This window comes from Stomoxys calcitrans, chromosome 4, assembly GCF_963082655.1.
Source record: "Stomoxys calcitrans chromosome 4, idStoCalc2.1, whole genome shotgun sequence".
NCBI lineage: Eukaryota > Metazoa > Arthropoda > Insecta > Diptera > Muscidae > Stomoxys > Stomoxys calcitrans.
The window spans coordinates 25,278,442-25,300,881 of record NC_081555.1 but is presented as its reverse complement, the minus strand read 5'-3'; the positions used below and the strand labels follow the sequence as shown (position 1 = coordinate 25,300,881).

The window sequence follows — 22,440 nt, the reverse complement described above, 5'->3', positions numbered from 1 at the left end:
CGGTTGTAATCGAATCGTAGCCGAAGAAATTGCAATTAATCGTTATACAAAGCTCTTTAGAGAGCATATCAGAGGTCCTACACCCAATATTACAATATTGCCTTGGATAACATACAATATCCCGTTAAATAGTCGATTAGTCACATTTAGGTTTGAATACAGCAAAACAAACTTAGTTGCTTTTAGAACATCTCATTTGCTTTATAAATAACTTAAGACTTTTTGGCCTTATTTGCCTGTTTTGTTTGCACAACAAATTATTCTAGCTTAAATCACTTTTTAATTTTAAAATTATGTTTAAAACCCCGAAATTTTGCCAACAGTTTTTTTCTTCTCCTCTCTCCCCCCCAGCCAAAGAAAAAATCACAAAACGATTTTATTAAATTTTGTTTGATTAACTTTTTGATGCTGCATATTATGAAAATGTTGAAAATTCTACTAAAAACCTTAATTACCTGCCTGTCTACTCCATCTAACACCTCCTTCCCCTTACTAAAAAAAAGCCGATATCCCCTAACCAATTCGAAATTGAATCTCACTTAACTCCCATGACATTTAATGAGTTTCTTTTTCACTTGACGCGCCTTATGAATGTCTAATTTTTAACAACCAACAACCCTACAACAAAATCAACCTTTCCTTTATAGGTTTTCCGTATACGCACTCCACCAGAAGCTATAAATTTGGTATCGCAACTTTTGGAATATACACCAAGTGCACGTATAACACCATTGAAAGCATGTGCCCATCCATTCTTCGATGAACTGCGCCAAGAAGGTAATCATACATTACCAAATGGAAGGGAAATGCCGCCACTATTCAATTTTACAGAACATGGTAAGTTTAAAGAAAGAAATTAAAAGAATTAAAGAAGATTGACTCAAATATAATTACCTATTACTTTGGTTTTTACAGAACTTTCAATACAACCAAGTTTAATACCACAATTGTTGCCAAAACATCTGCAGAATAGCGCACACCGTACTGCTGGCGCTGGTGGTGAAGGTGGTGGTGCAACAGCTTCCGCTGCTGCTGGTTCATCCTCAGCAAATGCCACAAGTGCAGCTGCTACGGCCAATAATACTACGCCGGGAGCTGCAGCGCAAGCAGCTACAGGTTAGTCACTCTCCATAATGTCCCTTTGTTTAGTTTCATTTCACAATTACCGCCATTCGTATAACCATAGTTGTTAACAACTATTCCTTGCAAAAAAAATTCTATTCAAAAAGGCATGCTTTGAATTTGTTGTATTTATATGGTCTTCAACTATCTCATGGTGTTGGTATTCAAGTTTATATAGTTGCTTTTATTGTATGCTATGAATCTTAAACTAGAGAATTGATAAGATTTCAAATGAAACAAGAGTTCCTCTACGAAGTTTGAAGATTTTGCTCATTACCTAACCATAGAAACGAAATAATGTGAAATAGTCGTAGGCTCTTCTCTTTAATCATGCGAAACGTTGAAGAGGTTTTAGTTTACGAAGGTCAGCATCTGTCGTTTTTCATAATTCCCTAGTATTGGGGGCCAAAATCTTCTCTTAGACACTACTGGACATCAATCCTTACAAATCTTTTGTATGTTTCATTGTTCTTAAATGTCCTAAAACCTTGTTAAATGTAATTGTTGTGTGCCTCTCGGCATATTGTTATATCAAATACTTGCCCATAAGCAAGTTCAGGGCAAATGCTAAGTGAAGTGTCTATTCTATGCAATTACAGCATACTGTATAACTTATATAGGTATTCAACACCCTATCTCTTACCCCTTTTCACATCACTGAGATTCATTGCTTTGTTAGAGATCTATCTTTCCTTTCCCATTCTAAGACACCTGAAACCTGTAAGACACTCTGGGTCTTGCAATCCGATGTACATTTCCCTAGATGTATTTTAAAATATTTAGCAACCTTTTGAATTCTTAAACATGTCTGTCTTTTCCAATACATTTCACTTTCTCTTTAATTGCATCGATTTCGACTTCATGAACCCTATATTGAGCATTTCTTTTCCCTTAATTATAGTCATCTGTTTTACGCCCCCTGGCTCAACCACTCCCTCTGAGTTTCTCCTTAGATTATCAGTGTCCATTCCAAGCCAGTTTATGGGCATTAGCATTTCACTCCACCGTTCTATTGCCGGGAACCCAGTATGGCTTAACACCCTTTCTCATGATCACTCCTTTAAATGCATTGATCTCACAGCCAAATCCACAGCCTACTGAGTCACCTTAGTATCCCCGTTGATTGTTATTATGGCGAGTATTAGTCTTTCAAAAACTTCAATCATCCTTCTTGTGGTAAATAGTCTAGCTGGGTTTAATATTATGCCTATTGGACTTTGCCTATTCTAATGAGGTTCTTAATAGTAGAGGGAAATATCCCTTTCACCATTATGACAGCATTATCTGAGTTGGCTACAACATTCTCATTTTTTTTCTCTCTCGAACGAACAGAGCATCCCATAAATTACTATAGAACAATGTTGGGCACATGCAGCGGTGTGCGTAATATTTCCAAGCCTATGGGCTTATGTTCTTGTGCACATGCACAAATTTGTGCACAATAAGGGGTATAGATCCCCTGGTGTCCGGGGTCTTCTCCGATGTACTTGCAAATAGCATATTGTTGAGACTGCCAGGAAACTAGTCTATGGAAGGTTATGTTTTTTCTATCTATCTATCTTCTTCCATTGAACTACAATAGCTCTAGAAATCTAATAATAATAATATCCGCTAATTCAGACAACTTCCCAAAACATACCTAAAGTGCAACTTTTTCTTCTGCTTGCCAATGCAGAACTTCTTCTGCAGAAGCCTTTAGTTTAGTATCATGTTTTACAATGAGACAGTAATCTGTCAAAGCGAACACCATCACATTAGTAACTCTTCTGCCCTGACAGCAAAGCAGTAAACATCGTCAAGCTTAGCCTTGGCCACACAATCTTGAAGCATTGACAGCCTCCCATCTATCATTCCATGCCTTTTGGGCCGTATATCCAAAAATTAACTTGCATGTAGTGAGAGGCATACCCAAAGAGTCTAGTTATCCTAGAATTTGTATCGTATATCCTAGTCTTCTAAGCTCGTGTGCTCTTCAATTCCCTAGGATATCTTTGTGTCCCGGCACCCAAAACAGGTGAATTTAAAGCAGTTCATTCATCTCTTTGAGAGATTTGCGAGACAGCCAAAGGCGGCTTTTGAATTCACCTACATATAAGAGCTAGACGAGAATTGCCACCTCCACATATAGACATGTGGCTACAAACAAATAAATAGTCACTGGCTCTCCAACCTAACCTAACATTTTCCATGCCCAGTTCTTCGGAGTAAAACCCAAAGTCCACGTAGTCGTCTATTATGGAACTATCCGTAAAGAAGTCTATGTATCTTCTTTTACAAGTGAGCTACTCCATTTTTTTAAATAAAGGCTTAGACTGCCTTTGGTATAGAGCATTGTGTCAATGATAACACTGTGCCCGTTGCAGCTACTTAACCAAAGAGAAAGCTCCCATTTCCTCATAGCAGCGGTCGATACAATTTGTATAGCCACAATGTCCAGAGGCATTAGGTGTAACATTACATTCAGTATGCCTCTAGCGGCATGTAAGCTAAGTTTTCAGGACCAGGCCCGAAGGACAATGAATGGTAGATGAAAAGAGGTCGCAAAACTATGTGGCCTAAACTAAATTTGAAGAGGTCTACTGCTTTGCTGTCTTTGGCTAGAACAGATGTCTCAGTCATTGTGTCCGTCATGACAGGTCACTGTCTAATCGGAAAAACATGCTGACAGACTGAAGGTTACCAACAACGACTTTTGCAGAAGCTGTAGGGACATCGAGGAAGAAGAGGCTATAGTGTATGTGTGTGTCCCGCAGAAGGCGTTCCACTTTAGGTTCTCTTTTCTCTGAGAACCTGTCTGATTTAGCGGATGTGAACATTCGCAAGTTATTGGACTCTTTAAAGCGATCTGGATGGTTCAACGGTAGGAACTAGAAGGCATCTTCCTTCTTCTGTTCCTGTGGTATAACAATGGACGAAAACGTCTAAGTGAATCTGATAGCAGACTGCCACTTAAACCTAACCTCCCGACATCCGATCCAAATATGATCCATATCGACTTTATAGATATAGCTGTTATATAGACCGATGTTACAATTTAGGGTCTTTATTCCATAAAAAGCGAATTTATTTTCTGATTTCGCTGAAACTATTAGAATTCTCGGGACCTGAATAAAATACGAGAACAGCCCCTATAAAGATATAACTATGAATCCATATTCATGGAGTTATAATAAAATAAAATGATTAATATATCCATTGTGGTGGGTATCCAAAGTTCGACACGGCCGAACTTAACACATCTCAACTTTTTTAGATTTGCGAAGTTTCTAAATTAATAAAAGAATAATTTGAGGTAATGACAAGAATTATTTACTAATTTTGTCGATTCCTCTTTGTGCTTTTCATTGTTTTGACTAGAGTTGCCACAGACAAAAAAAAAACGATAACGATTTCTGTTAACTAGAATTAAAGAATAACATTATCGTTAGTGCAAACGATTTTTTGTTCGACAAATTGCGGTACTTTTTGATTTCATTATAGCTTTTTAAGTGTTGCCTTTCTTTGCTGTTTTGTATACTTGTGTGCTTACTGAGTTACATACTAGTTTTTTTCTACATTATGTGCATGCTTGCTTGTTGTTACATCATTTTGCCTTATTTATTTATTCATTTTCTTGTTAATGTTTTATTTTTATGCAAGCTCCAAGGGCACAATGCGCCCAATCAATCTCAAATTAAAAAAAAAAAACAAGTCAATCAATTTTCCGTTGCGTTTTTCTCTTTGTTCAGTTCAACAAGATAAAAATTGTTTTCAGTTATTACTATTTCATTTTCGTTCAAACATTTATTTTGTCACTTTAAGCAATAAAATTCCATTTTTTATATGTTTGTGATTTTATTTTCTATTTTGAATCTTTTTTTCTTTTTCAATTCTTTTGCAGATTCATAGTGGCATTATTAAATATTCAAATTAAAAAAAAAAACAAAAACAAAAACAAACAATAATAGTTCTCTACTACAACTTTTTTTCATACATTATTATAACCCATTATAATAATTATTTATATATACAAGCTTTTATATATATCGCTATGGATATATATGAAAAAGAATAGCAAACTACAACACATATAATTTTAATTTTAATTCATGAAACAAAAAAAAAAATAAATAAATAAAATAGTTTTTTTTAGCTTTATATATTTTTGGTCTTGTAATTTTAGTTTTTCCTTCTACTGCTTTTGTCATTGTTTGTAAAACTATTTTTGATTTAGTCAAAAGATTTAATTTTAGTTTTTTTCACCTTTCACTATTTTGTTTATATATATAATAAAAAAAGTTTTTCCCTGCCCCTTGCAAAAATTAACCAATGTGTAACTTGTTTTTAAGCTCTTGATAATAAAAACTTAAATATTTTATTTAATGAGATAATAAACAATAAATACCCATATTTTTTTTTTTTATTAGTTGAGAATACACAAAAGTATACTTAAAACCAAAAGTTATCTAAATCTATTTTTTTTAATTATTATTTGTTATAAGATGTAAACCTATACCCCGCTTATAAGCATCAACATTATTTTTTTATGTTAAATTTATTTCACACAGAAAATAATAAGAGGCCTTAGAGTATGGCAATAATGTACCAGACAAACAGTACTATGAATGGAAAACTATATTGACAACAATCTTAATAACAGTATTGGCAAAGCCCACAAAAAGTTAGCCTCAGTAACGAACAGCTATCGTTGACTTGGTGTAGTTTAAAGAGAAAACACAGCTGATTTAGTTGGAAAAAAAAACAAACTAACCCAAGTCGTTCGTCACAAATCATCAGCTGTGGCCGAAATGCCGCATATGTGAAAGTGTAAAATCGTTCTATTGTGAATTATGTATTTCCTAAACGAACAAGCGTTTTTGATATTAAAAAAAAAAAATAAAAAAATTACATTAAAATGTGTATAAAGTAGTATAACAACCATTAAATTCATGAAATTTCATGCGAAACGAAAGCGAACTTAATCACGTATGCGGTAATTCGGTCCCAGAATCCGTACGTGAATGAGTAAAATCGTTGGAAATCTCTCTACTGTGAATTATGTATATCTCTGTTGAAAGTGAATTTTTGGAATTTTAGAATGCAAATGTTTAAATCGATCATAATGTTTACAAAAGTAGTATGACATTCATTAAATACGAGATGGAATTACATTTGATACGAAAGCACACTCGAGCAAGTATGCAATAATTCATACCCTGGTCTGAAAAATTTATATATTTCTTCTTCCATTGTCAGTATTTTCTTAACTTCATAAGAAAACAACTAAATATTACAACTCAAGCTCTTATTATTTTCTGTAATATAAAGAACAACACAGCTAAGCATTGGGAAAAATACTTTGTTTAAAAAAGGCTTTACATTTTTTTATTACCTTTTTTAGTTTCTTCTGTTTTATAAAAATTTTTTGTATATTTTTATTAAATATAAATATATAGGAAAAAAGTAAGCTCCCCCTTACTCCTACAGCTTCTTTATATTTTCTTTTGTTTAAAGTCCTCCTTCCTTCTTTCCTTAGCCCCTGATAAAGAAAAATGCTTTAAATTTAGTTTAATTTCTTAAAAAAAAAAAGAAAAACAAGAAATTATAATTATATTAAAAAAATAAAAGAAATGCATCAAATTTTAAGACAAAAACAAGAAAATCAATAAATAAAATTAACTGTAATTTAAAATTAACAAAATGCTATTTTTTCTTTACGAAACAAAGAAAAAACAAAGAAAACAGCAAAAAAAAATTTGAAATTAAGATTTTTTTTTTGATTTTTTTATATAAAATTTAATTTTTAGTTCAAGCTTTGATTTTTATGGTGTTTTCCTTGTTTCTTTTCTCAACAACTTGGTTTTTAATGATCTTTTGGTAATTATAACTTTTTGTTGTGAGTGTATGTGTGTGTGCGCGCGTATGTGTGTTTTATTAGATTTTATTCTAGTAAGTACATATTTAGTTTGGTAGGTGCAACTTTTAAACAAGTAAATACTTATTTGGTTATGGTTTAACATTTTCCATCTCTGAAACAAATACTAAGACTTAACCCATTAACCACGAATGGCTGGAAAAATAACCAAAATAGAGCTGTTTTACAAACAAGTAAAAAGGAATTAAGGTCGACCGGGCCGAACTTTGGATACCCACCACCTCGGGTATATATGTATGTAAACCCCCTTCATCGCAATCCTATGAAAATTGGATAACTTATGCACCCAAATTGCGCACGCACATTGAGCGGTCTTATAAATATACGTCACAGTTGAATTTTGTATTTAAAATTTCAACAAAATCGGGTAATAAATAAAGCTTTTTATGAGCTTCAGACCCTTAACCGGCATATCGGTCTATATGACAGCTATATCTAAATACAGTCCTATTTTGACCATATAAGGTTTGGATGGCGGTTGGCCTAAAACTACTCACTGTTTAAAATTTCAGTGAAATTGGCTAAAAAAATAATGCTTTTATGGGTTTCAGACCCTTTATCGGGAGATCGGTCTATATAGCAGCTATTTCTAGATAAGGTCCGATCCAAACCATATTTGGGTCGGATGGCGGGTGGCCTAAAAATACTCACTGTTTAAAATTTCAGTGAAATTGGATAAAAAATAATGCTTTTATGGGTTTCAGACCTTTTATCGGGTGATCGGTCTATATAGCAGCTATTTCTAGATATAGTCCGATCCAAACCATATTTAAGGCGGATGTCGGGAGACCCTAAACTACCCACTATTACAAATTTCAGCAAAATCGGATAAAAAATAAAGCTTTTACGGGCTTCAGACCCTTTATCGGCAGATCGGTCTATATGCCAGTTATATCTAAATATAGTCCTATCTGAACCATATTTGGGACAGATGTTGGTAAACCTAAAACTACTCACTGTTTTAAATTTCAGCAAAATCGGATAAAAAATAAACCTTTTACGGCTTCAGACCCTTTATCGGCAGATCGGTCTTTATGGCAGCTATATCTAAATTTAGTCTGATCTAAACCATATTTGGGTCCTATGTTAGGAGGCCTAAAACTACTCACTATTTCAAATTTCAGTGAAATCAGATAAAAAATAAAGCTTTTATGAGCTTCAGACCCTTTATCGGAGATCGGTCTATGTGGCAGCTATATCTAAATATAGTCCGATATGAACCATATTTGGATCAGATGTCGTGAGGCCTAAAACTACTCACTGTTTAAAATTTCAGCAAAATCGGATAAAAAATAAAGCTTTTATGGGCTTCAGACCCTTTATCGGGATATCGGTCTTTATGGCAGCTTTATCTAAATATAGTCCGATCTAAACCATATTTGGGTCCTATGTTAGGAGGCCTAAAACTACTCACTGTTTTAAATTTCAGCAAAATCGGATAAAAAATAAAGCTTTTATGGGCTTCAGGCCCTTTATCGGGAGATCGGTCTATATGGCAGCTATATCTAAATATAGTCCGATCTAAACCATATTTGGATCAGATGTCGGGAGGCCTAAAACTACTCACTGTTTAAAATTTCAGCAAAATCGAATGAAAAATTAAGTTTTTATGGGCATTAGACCCTTTATCGGAAAATCGGTCTATATAGCAGCTATATCCAAATATGGTCCAATTTGGCTCGTTCAAGAACTTAACCAGCGTGCATCAAAAAGACGTATCTGTGCAAAATTTCAGCTCAATATCTCAATTTTTGATGCCTGTAGAGTGATTACAACAGACGGAAGGACAAACGGATATACGGACAGACACACGGACATTGTTCAATCGTCTTAGAATTTTACGACGATCCGAAATATATATACTTCGTAGGGTCGGAAATTGATATTGCGATATGTTGCAAACGGAATGACTAAATGAATATACCCCCTATCCTACGGTGGTGGGTATAAAAAATGTTACTTTGAGTTTTAACAACCTGGTGGTCTCGCCGGTAGCTGAGTTGGTAGCTTGCTCGCATAACTGTGGATTTGATTTCCATCAAAAGCCTACTGTCGCTACTGTGGTATCACAATGGACTATAACAGTCTAAGTCTGTTAAAAAAAACTGTCACTCTAACCTAACCTAGCTGACTCGGTTGCCAAGTTGGCAGGCTTCTTGGCTTAACAGCCAGACTGTGGTACCCCAATAAACAAAATTTGTCTAATATCTAGCAATACTCCCTTAGAAGACCCCAATGTCCTTTGTGTTTGTCATATAGTCATTCTTACATCAATCGTCTCAATAACGTATTCTAATCCCTAGTCCAAAATATTTAACGTATACTCAGAGCTTCCAGAATTCAGATAGAGAAATACGCCAGGAGTCTGTGTTTTGCTAGATAGGAAAATAAACTTCAAATACAAAATTAAAGAAAAGACCAATATAGTTTGGCTTAGGATAAGAACACTCATGCTCCACCTTGGGCTAGCAACACTTCACTCAAATACTCTGGTGTCCATCATAAGGCAACTAGTCAACTAATCATTAGTATATCAGTCATCTCTAACAATGTCCTCGGTCCGCTTAGTCCAATTTTGGTATACTCTTTCCAACATTTAACAAAACCCCCACAAAAAAATAGTCCAAAGGCTTCAAAGTTAAAACGCACGATCTAGGCCGCCATTTTATCGGTCCCGAATGTGAAATAAAAAACTCGCCTCTCAATAAGTCCTTTGTTTCGCGTGCTGTGTGGCATGTGGACCCGTCATATTGAAAACACATGCCATGCAAGTCAAGCTCTTGCATTTTGGGCAAAAAAAGTTAGATTTCATCTCACGATAGCCCTCACCATTCCCAATAACGTTACGATTCGCATCATCCTTGAAGAAGTACGGTCCAATGCTGCCACCAGCCCATAAACCGCACCAAACTGTGACTTTCTGGATACATTAGTAGCTCTTGCAATGCTTCTAGCTAAATTTCACTCCAAAATCGACAATTCTGCTTATTTAAGTACCCATTGAGCCAAAAAATAGCTTCTCTACAGGTGTGCCGTAATCATGCCGGTAATAGCCTCATCTTCTCATGAAGCTCATTGATAAAGAGCCTCTTTTTTATGCCGAGTCCGAACGGCGTGCTGAATAGGGACACCTCTTGGTAGGGAGGTTTGAAAGTGGCTGGATATCTTACAAAAATAGCCTGCATTAGAAAGGGGATAACCACCACTGAAAACTTGTCTAGGCATCAACTCTACCGTGAGAAAGTTTATTAAAAGATGCATTACGGCAGGCTAGGGATCTAAAACGATGGATCAGCAGTGGAACACTTCTCTGTAAGAAAAAGGCGTAAAAGTGGTCGCGTATGCTGATGACATGGCTATTGCGGCTAAGGGAAAGTTTCCCAGCACTCTAAGATATATACTTCAGGGAGCTCTACGTGCAACTAAGCTAAGAAGGCTACCGAAAGTGGTCTAGGCGTAAATCCGTTCAAGACAGAAGTAGTTCTTTTCAGCAGGAGATACAAGTTACCTACAGCGATACCTGTCTGCTTGGAAGGAGAGAATGTTCCGTTTTGCTGGACAGGAAATTGAACTTCAAATCCAACATTTAGGAAAGGCCAAAATAAGCTACTCCTGCCCTATACATCTGCAAGAGAACCATTGGCAAAAGATGGTGGGTTAGACCGCTCGACATGCACATGTAGGAATTGAAGCGGCTGCATGATTGTGATATTATAAGGGTCTACAGTTCGTGCAAGGCAGTTGTCATGCATAGTATCATCTAACCTAGATTTGAGTTTAGTTTGCTACACCATCCAGGTCTTAATTTGGTCATAGTAGTTCTTGTCTTCCTAGGCAGGTATTTCTCTTCATCCACAATGGACGTCGCGGGTCCGCCAAGTACTATATTCGGTTGGTATAATAAGATCTAATTGGTTACAGCATCCTGGTGGATGTCTTGCAAATCCGATCGGTATAAGGAGATTATGATTGGATATGCGAGCTGTTGACAAATCGCATTCTTAAAAATCCAAATGCTTTTCTTATCCCTAGGAATGGCTTCCAATTAGATGAATTGGAAGTTCGGGTGAATGCTTTGAAAGAAACTTACGCGAAATTGTTAAGATGGAAGTTCACGAATGATGCTCAACCGTTATCTTGGAAAGTCTGAAGATTTCCCTCCCTCCTTCGTCCCAACCGTCTTATAGGTTCTTTACACAGTTGCTTTCCATTCCCGGCCAAAGATTGGGCGACCTTGTTCGCGTTTCTTGCCTTATTACAAATTACAGAAAGGTTATCGAGGGTCACTCCCCGAATGGTTTAATGACGGAATTCTTTATCTATCACGCTTAAGAACTACTTAGACCTCACGGAGGCCGCGAGGCGCACTGTTGACGCCCTACGCATGGGTTCAAATCCCGAAGTGAACATTGAAAGGCGGTTTATATTTCTTTTTATTTGGTAAATAGTACTTAATCCTGGCTATGTTATTCCCGTAGCCGTTATTCACTCACGGCCTGGATATGACACCAAGTCACGGAGTGGTGGTCGCAGGCCGATGGCACGAGTGTGCGTTCGAGGGCACAGCGGCTCTTATGTCTGAAGGACAAAGGCGAGGTTCTGGCTACCGATATCTCGGAGACGTGACTCGCCCACGACGTGGGTACGACACGAATTTGCGGGGTCGTAGACTCTTGGCACGAATGACAAAGGCGAGGTTCTGCCTGTGTTTGTCTACCGGGGGTACGGCACTAAATCACGGGGTGATTATCGTGGACAGATGGCACGTTGGTGTATTTGCGGGCTCTTATGTCTGAAGGACAAAGGCGAAGTGCTGGCTATGTTGGTTTCGGACACGTGATTTACTCACGGCGTGATAATGGCATTAAATCACGGTATGATGGTCTAAGGCAGAAAGCACGTGGTCGTATTTGCGGGCTTAGCGGCTCTTATGTCTAAAGGACAAAGGCGAAGTGCTGGCTGTGTTGGTTTCGGAGATGTCGTTCACGCACGGCGTGGGTCAGCTCTAGATCACTGGATCAGCGGCTCCTATGTGGACACTGGGCAAAACTCTGGCGACTATATTTATCTAAAGGCTCAGCACACTAAAGTTCTTCACTCCACCTAACTGGATATTGTCTTCATTGAAAATCACTATTGTGTGGTGTTGTTGCCTACCTTCCATTAGACAAAACTCCGCTGGTGTTTCGTTGTTGCCTTACAAAAAGGGTCGATGCTTTGACAAAATACAAACAACGTCACAACATAAAAACATGTTATCCCCTTTCTAAAGCTGGCTACATTTGAAAGATATCTTGCCATATTAACTTTTCTACCAAGTGGTGTCGCTATACGGCACACCGTTCGGACTCGGCATAACAAGTGAGGCCCCTTATCATTTATGTCAGTACTAGGCTAAGGAACGGAATTAATCTTCTACAAATAAGAGGCTGGATGTTCTAATACGGTGAAGTCATGCAAACAGCTGAGTAAAATTTTTTTATTTTTGTTTTGATTTTGTTGTAAATCTAAATGTCAAAGGCTTGATAACACAGCTGTAATTTTTTTCTAAAATCTCGCGGGGATGTTCTATTTGAGCCGATATTGCACACATAAACCACAAAACAGTCTTGTAATGATGAAAATACAAAAATAAATTACATTTGAAGAAGATAAGTTGTAAAACAAAGTTTATTTCTAAAACCACTATGACACTTTAATTTACGGTATTTGCCACTCAAGTTTTGTTGTTGTGCTAATGAATCTACCTCTTAATTGTACCATGAATTAGAGGTAGTGTCACTAGCATAACAACAACGCCAACGATACTACCTTGCATGGCAAATACCGTAAATTGGAATGTCAAAGTGGTTTTACAAATAAACTTTGTTTTACAACTTATCTTCCACAAATGTGTTTTATATCTGTGTTTTCATCATTATAACACTGTTTTGTTGCTTATGTGTGGAAAATCGGATCATATAGAACATCTTTTAACGGTTTTAGAAAAAAAAACACAGCTGTGTTATCCAGCCTTTGACATTTAGATTTACTACAAAATCAAAACAAAAATAAAAAAATTATACTCAGCTGTTTGTATGGCCTCACCTTATAAGTGCATCCTGCTTGGAACAAAAACTCGCTCGATAACGGATGAGAGAATTAGGCCATTGTGTAGTACCAAGGCGGATTTAATAAGGTGGTCTCACACGAGCAGCTGTTAACAGCCGGCCAGGTTTGACAGTATTAAGTTGTCAGATTTCTGTTTGCATTCTCTTTGTTGTTATCTTCTATCTCGCATATTCTCTGCTCATGTACGCACACGTAGACACACACCCACACAAATTTGTTTGCATGTGTTAGCAAAACGACGATCAGCTTGATGGCAAGATGACGGATTGCACCATTTGATTTATGGTTGTTGTATAAATGAGACCACCTTTAATTGTTTCGCCATGGGGTAGTAGTATTTTCAGTCACTAATCTGGTAGTTGAGATATAATTTAAACTTTCTAAACTCTAAAACCATCATATATCATATTATAACCATCTTTAAATTTTATGTAATTGAAGTTGAGTAAATGATTATTTTGTGTTTGTTTCCTTTCTTTTTTTTTTTTGTTTGGCAGGTTCACAATCCTCGGCGGGTAATGCAACAAATGCCTCAGCATCATCGGGTACGTCCAGTAATAATAATGCCGCATCAAATGCAAATACAACCAGTGGTAATGGCGGTTCAGCATCACAGACGCCCGGCTCCTCCACGGCGGCCACACAACCGGACTCACAAGCCAATACGGATAATGCCACAACTACATCGGGCACATCGGCAGCCGCTGCCAGCGGTGGTGGCACACAAACACAACAGTCAGCGACGACAATGGGTTAGCGAGATTAAATCGTAGCAGCAACAATAATAACAACAACAACATCAACAATACTACAAAAGCAGCAGCAACATGGAACAACATGTTCTACTCTTCGCTGTTACTGGCGAGGCGACAACAAACAACACTTGCTGAGTGGTTGCGCTTTCCCCAGCTGATTCTGATTGAATGAATGGTTAGGTGGCAATGAAAAGATGACAAACAATTGCAATGAGGCAATTTTTCTTCTTTAATATATATTAAATAATTAATTACTATTATTATTATTATGATTATTATTATGATTATTATTATATTATTATTTTTTTAATTGATTAATATAATTCGATATATATAAAAAAAAAACAAACAAAAAGAAAACACAAAAACAAAACGGTAAAAAACAAAGAACAATTTATATATGAAAACAAGAAAAAATTATAAAAATTTATAATTAATTTAAACAAAAACAAAATCCAACATTAACAATAACATTAAAAATAAAAATAAAAACAAACAACACAAAACAAAATACACTTTAAATAAAAGAAAGAAGCAAAAAAAAAATACAAGAAAAAATAACAAAAACAAAACCACAAAAATTAATTCAATGAAACAGAAGCCACAATTCAAAACCAATCAATAAATGGATCCTAACTCTACTTCCCTACAACTACAATACCTAGCAACCTATCCCCTCTCCATAACTTCCTTTAGGGAATATTTGAAACAAAGCAACAGCATCCTACTATGTACTACTACTACTACTGCTACCATCCACTGATGGTTGTTGGTCCATGTCATGATTAACAACAGCAAAACAGCTCCCGCGACCCCCCCTCCCCCTCCCATTATTTATATACATATTATATATAATAGCAAAAAATCTTTAAAAAAATCGAACTTAATAAGGATTCTTAAAAGAAAACAAAACAAAAAGCACCTAAACGATTTGAAACTAAAGCTAAAATTCTTTAATGTTTTTGTTTACTTAAAAAAGGAAAGAAACATCTCTAGAATGATTAAAAATAAAAGAAAAAACTAAACAGTAAAACTATTTTCTAATCAAAAATTTAGACAGTTTGTGGACCTTAGGGGCCTTTTCCTTCTATGAAATTTTAATTTTAACGAATTCTGCATTTCTTTATGGTATTTTCTTTTTAAATTTCATAAAGGTTTACACGTATCACTAAAAAAAGGGACATCATCATATTGGCCAAGTTTCCGCAATGTTCTGCTTGAGCCTTCTTCAATTCATTTAATATTTTAGAGTATTATGTTAATAAAAAAAAACCCCTTAAAACAACAAATGTTGTTTCCTTTCCATCGACATTTATATCACACATACATATGTCCATATATCATCTGTTGGTCCCCTTGGATATCCATGATTTGAATTGTCTCTTCGTTTTCGTTTCCTATGGTTTGCTACTAAGTAGGTTTTACTAGTTTTGTCCAGATCATCTATCACGATATTCTATTTTCAGGTTACTTAAGTGTACATGTTAGCCCATAAGTTAGCTAAGCTTTTAGATTATCTAACAGAACTCCCTAAATATACGGAGTATAGCATTAATACATTTTTTTTGTTGTACCATTTCGCTGGGGTTTATACGTTAATATTTTTGAATATTTTTCTTTTTTTTGGAAATTATTTAAAATTTATTTTAGAAAACGGAAAACTTGTTGTTTTTTTAGCTCTAAAATAATTTTAAAACCATAAAAATATTTTATAGTTGATGTTTAAACAAAATTATCAAGTATTCTTTTAAGAAAAACCGAAAAATACACAATGCGATTTTATCTTAAGTAGAACATATGGCAATTTTATTTAGAACCCTAATGGATTTTCAAAAGAATTTTTATAATAATGAATTTTTGGCTCACAAAAAAAAAGCTGAAAATGTTGCCAATAATTTCACAACCATTCTAGTAAAGGGTAACACCATTGTCTTTTCATAAAATTTTTTTCTTTAGAGACAATTTCTTAGAAATCTTGTCTTTAGAGAAAATTTGTTAAAAATTTTGTCTTTCCTATAAATTTTGTCTTTAGAGAAAATTTGTTAAAAATTTTGTCTTTAGAGAAAATTTATTAGAAGAAATTTTTCTTTGGAGAAAATTTTTCAGGAATTTTGTCTTTGGAGAAAATTTCTTAGCAATTTGGCTTAAGAGAAATTTTCTTAGAAATTTTGTCTTTAGTGAAAATTTCTTAGAAATTTTGTCTTTGGAGAAAATTTCTTAGAAATTTTGATTTTTTTGCATAATTTTAATTTTTAGCCGATCTCATAATAGACTTCCAAGCGTCTCGATCTACTGCGCTCCTTTTCCAATTTTTGACATCCAATTTGGTTTTTCCATCGAAGTTTTTGCCTTCTCCTTCTACATTTACCTGTCTAAGAAACGCGGTTCTGTTGAGAGGTATTAGGAAGATATATTCATTTACAGGTAGTGGCAGTTGCCCAACAACAAAATATTGAGTGCACTATTTGTCAAAATCAGTGATTAGTGCAACTCTGACTTCTAGTATGTTACAAGTTCGTACCATTTTTCGTTGTTTGTGTGTGTAATGGTTCTTAACTATAATACACACACAATCAAAACTGGTGGACAGATAGTGCACTTCACGAGAAAAAAATTTTAATTAGCTGTTTACGGTACACTAATTGCTAAATTTCTCGAAGTTATAGGTTAGGTTGAAAAGATGTTGCGGATATTAATCAGCCCCATACCACTATGGATATACACCTAAGCCAGTAATCAAAATGCAGGCTTGTTGTGCGCTCTAAATACTAAAAAGTAACCTCGAAAAACAACATGTAAGTCAGCAATTTCGTGCTGCTTACAAAATCCCTAATTGTTTCCTTGAAGTTATAGTTCCCAACAATCTCCTTTTGCCCTAGTTTACATAACATTACGAACGTTGATACCATCCATTTTGTTTTATCTGCATTTACTGCCAGGACCAATTTAACTGGCTTATTTTCCATATTTTATTGCATTTGACAACCGAACAATAATATCGATGTCGTCGACATACGTGTGAATAGTTTGATGAACCTATTTACACCTGCATTTCGAATAATATCCTCTAGCGGGCTATTACAAGGATCGCAAGTTAAGCTGGGCCGAATTACCGCATTCGTGATCGGGAGTGCTTTCGTATCTGGTATTTTATGGATGTTATACCACTTTTGCACAAATTTAATGTTACATTTTTTATAAATCATGATCGATTTGAACATTTGCGCTCTTAAATTTTACAAACTCTGTTGCAATAAAGAACTACATAATTCACAATTGTAGTACAAACTATATTTCAAAAGTACCTCAAAAGTGTCGATTCGGCTAGGCAATGAGAAATGCACTCCCAAACGTTTGCAGTGTTATTGCATATACGACAATTAGACAAATACATTTAAAAAAAATAATACCTCTCTAATCACTAAAGGGAAAGAGGAGCTTAAACAACTTTGTGTTTATCTTATTCATGTAATACAGATGTAAAGCGCCTCTCATCTGAGAGATGTTTAACGGGTCTTTCTCTCTCTCGGCACAAGCAATAAGTTCTCACCTCCTTTAACATATTGTTTTTCACCACATTTGATGTGTTTCTCACCATATTTGTATGAAGCTCGGGTGTTTTCTTATGTTAAAGCCATACATAATTGGTTTACAAATATGTAACGAAATAGGAAACACACCAAAATGAAAATGTGATTGTATGTGTAAGAATAACTTAGTGCTGGATTATTGATTTCAGTAGCTCTTATTCATTCATTTCTCTTAACAGAGAATCTGGCATACGTGGTTGTTATAGTTAGCTGGTAAAATTAATCCAGTAAAGTACGGGAAATGGAATGGAAGCTGCAATCCATAATCGACCCATTATACATGCAGCATTTCTTTGGAAACTGTTGTGGTGCTTTCACCTCTTACTTCCCTTCAACAGTTTCGATTATGGATTGTAACTAAACTATTGTTGCGTTGGAAATAAAACCATGATGTTAAAAATAACTATAGAGTTGCCACATTCACTTGATAATGGGTCGGTTATGGATGGCAACCTTACGCGATTGAAGGCGTTGTCAGTTGACAAATTTGCATTACCGGTGGAAACCACTTTTTGTAGTTGCTCTGTTGTTTTTTATTAATAAATAAGCAGTGAAATTAAAAGGAAATTATTTTTTTTTGTGTTCAAATTGTTCAAATTTTACAAATGTGCTGGTGTTTGTAGGCTTCACCTTGATTAAAACACCCACATGTCAATAATTCTTGACGTTAATAATAATGGAGGCAATCGCAAATGAAGCCCGGGTTGTGCGTGTGCAATAAAAGAAAAGCAGCCAAAGGAAACCTTTGAAAAGAGCAGCAAACGGCGACATAAAATAATCGTTTACAAGGCAATAAATAAATAGATAGTCAAATGTTTATTCATCGTATTTCACAACTTCTAGCATTTTTTGTGGTGGTTTGATTGTTTATACATTTTCATGCTGTGGGACTGCGAAAATTCTATTACCGTCATCAATTGACATTGGTTGCGTTGTCAGACAACCACACAACTGAACGTTGATTGCATCCATAATCGACCCCTACGTAGTTTGTAAAAAAGTTTATGCAATTCAAAACAAAAAATAATGGAGATTTCTATAACAAATTTGCCTGGCAAAACGTATGAATAAATGAATTAAAAAAAAACCACTGACACCTGTTAGTATTTTACAAACGGCCATGGTGAAACAATTAAAGGTGGTCTCATTTGTACAACAACAACAAATCATATGGTGCAATCTGCCATCTTACCATTAAGCTGATCGACGTTTTTCCAATACACTCAAAGAAATGTGCGTGCGTGTGCGTACATGAACAGAGAATATGCGAAAAAGGAGATAACAACAAAGAGAATGCAAACAAAAATCTGACAACTTAATACCGTCAAAACTGGTTGGCTGTAAACAGCTGTTCGCGTGAGACCAACAGATCCGCCTTGGCAAAGGGCAAACAAAATTCGTTGTTCAAAATTTCAGAAAAATCTGCTAATAATAATGGTGAGTATTTTTTTCTGTCCACAACAAATACGTCAAAGGAGAAGTGTTTACATTTTTTTGCCAGAAATGGGCAATTTTTTTCTTTGAAGAAAAATCAACGGTAAATTATGATTTTTTACGACATTTTTTTATTATAACCACTAATTGCCTTTCTGCTAATTTATGAGAGATAAGCTACACTTAAAACGTAAGAAAAAGTATTAAGCCTTCCAATGGCAATGAAGAGCAGACCCTACGTTTCTGACTTCACTTGACTTCTTGAGCCTCCAGAGGGTGTTATTATTATCCGACTTTGCTGAAATTTTGTACGACTTCTCCTATGACCTTCAACATACGTGTTAAATATGGTCCTTTGTTTGCCTAAAAAGAGATATCGGGAAAAGAACTCGACAAATGCGATATATGGTGTAGGTTGCATTTACTTGTTGGAACCTACATATAACAGTTTGATTCAAACATTAGGGGTGGGATCTTCTCATCTGAGACGTAGTAAAGCTTGCAGAACAATTCATAACAGAGATGCGTCGCGTTGAAAAATGCAAATCTGCAAACAAATGTTTAAAAAGCTCGCAAAAGTTAAACAATCTTAAATTTTGGATACTAAAAACATGTCTTCACGTGGGGCAACATAGAATGACGCATTTTTCATGCGTCAAAGTTGAAAATTTTTTAACTTTTCCCCGTTGCTTTTGTGGAATTTGTGTACAGAGTAGCATTTTTGCAACGCGACGCTTCAAAACCAAAGCTCAACGCTTTGAGGTGAGATTTTAAAATTTTAAGAGCGTATTGGGCCGCGCTCTTCTCAGCTGAGACCTAACAAGACTTGCAGAACAACTTACAAAAGAGAAGCTTCTCTTCAGTTGCACATGTGAGATGTGTACTCTATTTCAGCCTTAAGCTGAGTATACTGTTCAACTTTTCAGGCGGAATGCTGTCAAACACCATATTAAAAAAAAACGTCGGCGAAACGTCGGCTAAAAATAGACGGAAAAGTAATACTCTGTTTATAGCGAGGAAAATGGCAAAAAACTACTATAGTGGCAACACTTAAAATTATTGCCAGCATCATTTTTATTTGTTTATTGTTTTCAGTGGTTCGCTTTTCTTTATTTATTTGAGAAAAAGTATATACAATAGAGAAAACAATACGTGCAAATAATGAAACGGGTTTTCGTATGGAAACAAAAACATTTGATTGCTGTCAAATTTCGCTCTCGAAACAGTTAAAAATTTCAGTGACTATTCCGAAAGCAGAATAGAATACCAACCCTTAGACAGGCCAAATTTTGATGTAGCATTTGTTCTCTTCAATTTTTCATAAATTTTCTTGCGATAAACCCCAGTTTATAATAATTTTGCAACATATGTTTGGAACCTATTAAGAAACAATTCATTCTCATCACATATACAGCCAGCACCACCAGGACTGTGTCTTTCAAACAATATGCCATCGTTTGCTTGATGTATACAGATAGAAAACCGACGCGGTTCATCATAAATACCACTCGTTATTATTATTTCTAATATCAAAAGGCGGTTAAAGCTTTATGATATGTATAGCAAACGAAGCCAATACTGCATAGAAGCGTTAACAACAGTTTTGCTATGATTTTTTTTCTGATGTATAGCCAAACAGCTGTTTTTTGTTTACATTACAAGCCGTTCGTGCAACGCCATCTTAATCAAAGACAATTGAGTACTAAAGATGAACCTTCTTTCCGTTTGTTTCTTTCGTTACAGTCAACTCAAGAGAGAAAATAAAAGGAAATGAGTGAACATAAGAACTTATAATAACAAAATTAAATTAACCAAAAGATGCTAACAACAAAATTAAAATGTGTTTTGTAAAAAGAATTTTACGTCGAAAAGCAAAAAAATTACCACAATCGATTGAAGAATCAAGATATATTCATTTACAGGTAGTGGCAGAGTGCACTATCTTTCAAAATCAGTTATTAGTGCATCTTTGATTTTGTGTATGTTACTATTTCGCGCCATTTTTCGTTGTTTGTGTGTTATGGTTCTCAACTATAATACACACACACAACCAAAACTCATTGACAGATAGTGCACTTCGCAAAAAAAATTGTACTCAGCTGTTTACGGTACACTACCTGGTAATTTTGTCATGTGAAGAATTGCTAGATCACTTTCATTCTCTCTTTTCTTCGTTTATTTCTAATCTTTGCACCTGGCGCCTTTAGAAAGAGTCGGAAAACACATCTTTAGTATTGAACATCTGTGGTCTTAGTGGCTTTGGCTGATAATAGTTTTTTTCTCAGAAAGTTAATTTGAATTTGTATTAAAGAGACTTTAATATAAATTCAAATAAAAAAATCAAATCAAAGTGATTTCGAAATTTCCTTTTAGTCATTTCGAACTAAATATCTAAATCTTTTTTGTTTTTGTATAAGTATATAACATTCTAAAATAATGGTTTACAGACTAATAATATCCTTATAGAAAAAAAATCAAAAAAAGTAAAAACAAAATTCAAAAATATTAGAAAAATAACAAGAAAAATTTCAACAAAAAATTACGGCACATTTTTATTGATATTTAAAAAGAATAAAAAAAAAAGAAAAATATGCAGCCAGATAAGAATAAAAAAACAAATAAAACCTACAACCTCTCTCCCCTGCCCCTCTCTCCTTGCCCTAACTGTATTAATTGTGAAAGAACCTACAAGAAAACTTAAGTTTGCAATTGTTTTTTGTTTTGTTTTAAACTATCTTAACATATATATTTCTTTAGAAAATTATGCTCTACACAACAGACATTTAAAAAGAAAAACAAAAACATCAAAGAAAAATACACTTATTGTCCTATAAAATAAAGAGAAAAGGAAAGAAAAAAAAACATAAAAACAACCTCTACTCCTCTAACAAAAAAAAATTGAAAAACCACAAAAATTAAGCCTAAAATTTATTAAGATACAACGTAGCATAGCAGTTTAATTGTAATTTAATTTAAAAAAGAAAACAAAAGTATATATATATAAATATATCTTAAAAACAACAACAAATATATATATATATATAAAAATTGACAAAAACTTGTAGCTGCAATTCGAAACAAACAAAAAAAAACAAAAAAATAATTATATGAAAACCAACTACCACAAAAGAACAACAACAACATAATATTAATATTAAAAAAAATAATATTTAATAATATAATAAAAACAAACCGAATGATTATATAAAAACAAAGCCTATAACAATTTAATTTAATTGCTAAATAAATTCTTTTTAGTCATTTAAGAGAAACTCGAAGAAAAAGAACGTAACCACAACAGCAACAAACCCTAAATAAAATAACAACAAAAAAACAAAACAAATGCATATTATTTTCCTTTGTTTTACATAAGTTCAATTTTTAAATAAACCAAGAAAAATTCTACTCACAAAAAAACCAAGCTTTTATTAAGCGCCAAATTTTTTTATTCGCTTGAGATATTAAGGTTTAGAGCTGGGCGGAACCCTCACATGGAGAATATATCTAGAATGTC

At 34.6% G+C, this 22,440-nt stretch overlaps 1 protein-coding gene across 3 annotated transcripts in view; it reads left to right on the top strand.

Annotated features, from left to right (window-relative positions):
• LOC106082908 (cyclin-dependent kinase 11B) overlaps nucleotides 1-21,730 on the top strand; it is a 76,315-nt gene extending 54,585 nt beyond the window's left edge. For 2 of the 3 annotated variants that reach the window (XM_013245663.2, XM_013245664.2), the window contains 3 exons: nucleotides 648-837; nucleotides 916-1,116; nucleotides 13,645-21,730. In XM_013245663.2, coding sequence (XP_013101117.2) covers nucleotides 648-837; nucleotides 916-1,116; nucleotides 13,645-13,904 — 651 coding nt within the window. In that variant the 3' untranslated portion in view covers nucleotides 13,905-21,730. Of the gene's footprint in view, nucleotides 1-647; nucleotides 838-915; nucleotides 1,117-5,002; nucleotides 6,803-13,644 lie in introns of those variants that run through there. The other variant, XM_013245665.2, reaches the window with a different exon arrangement.
• The last annotated feature ends 710 nt before the right edge of the window (nucleotides 21,731-22,440 follow it).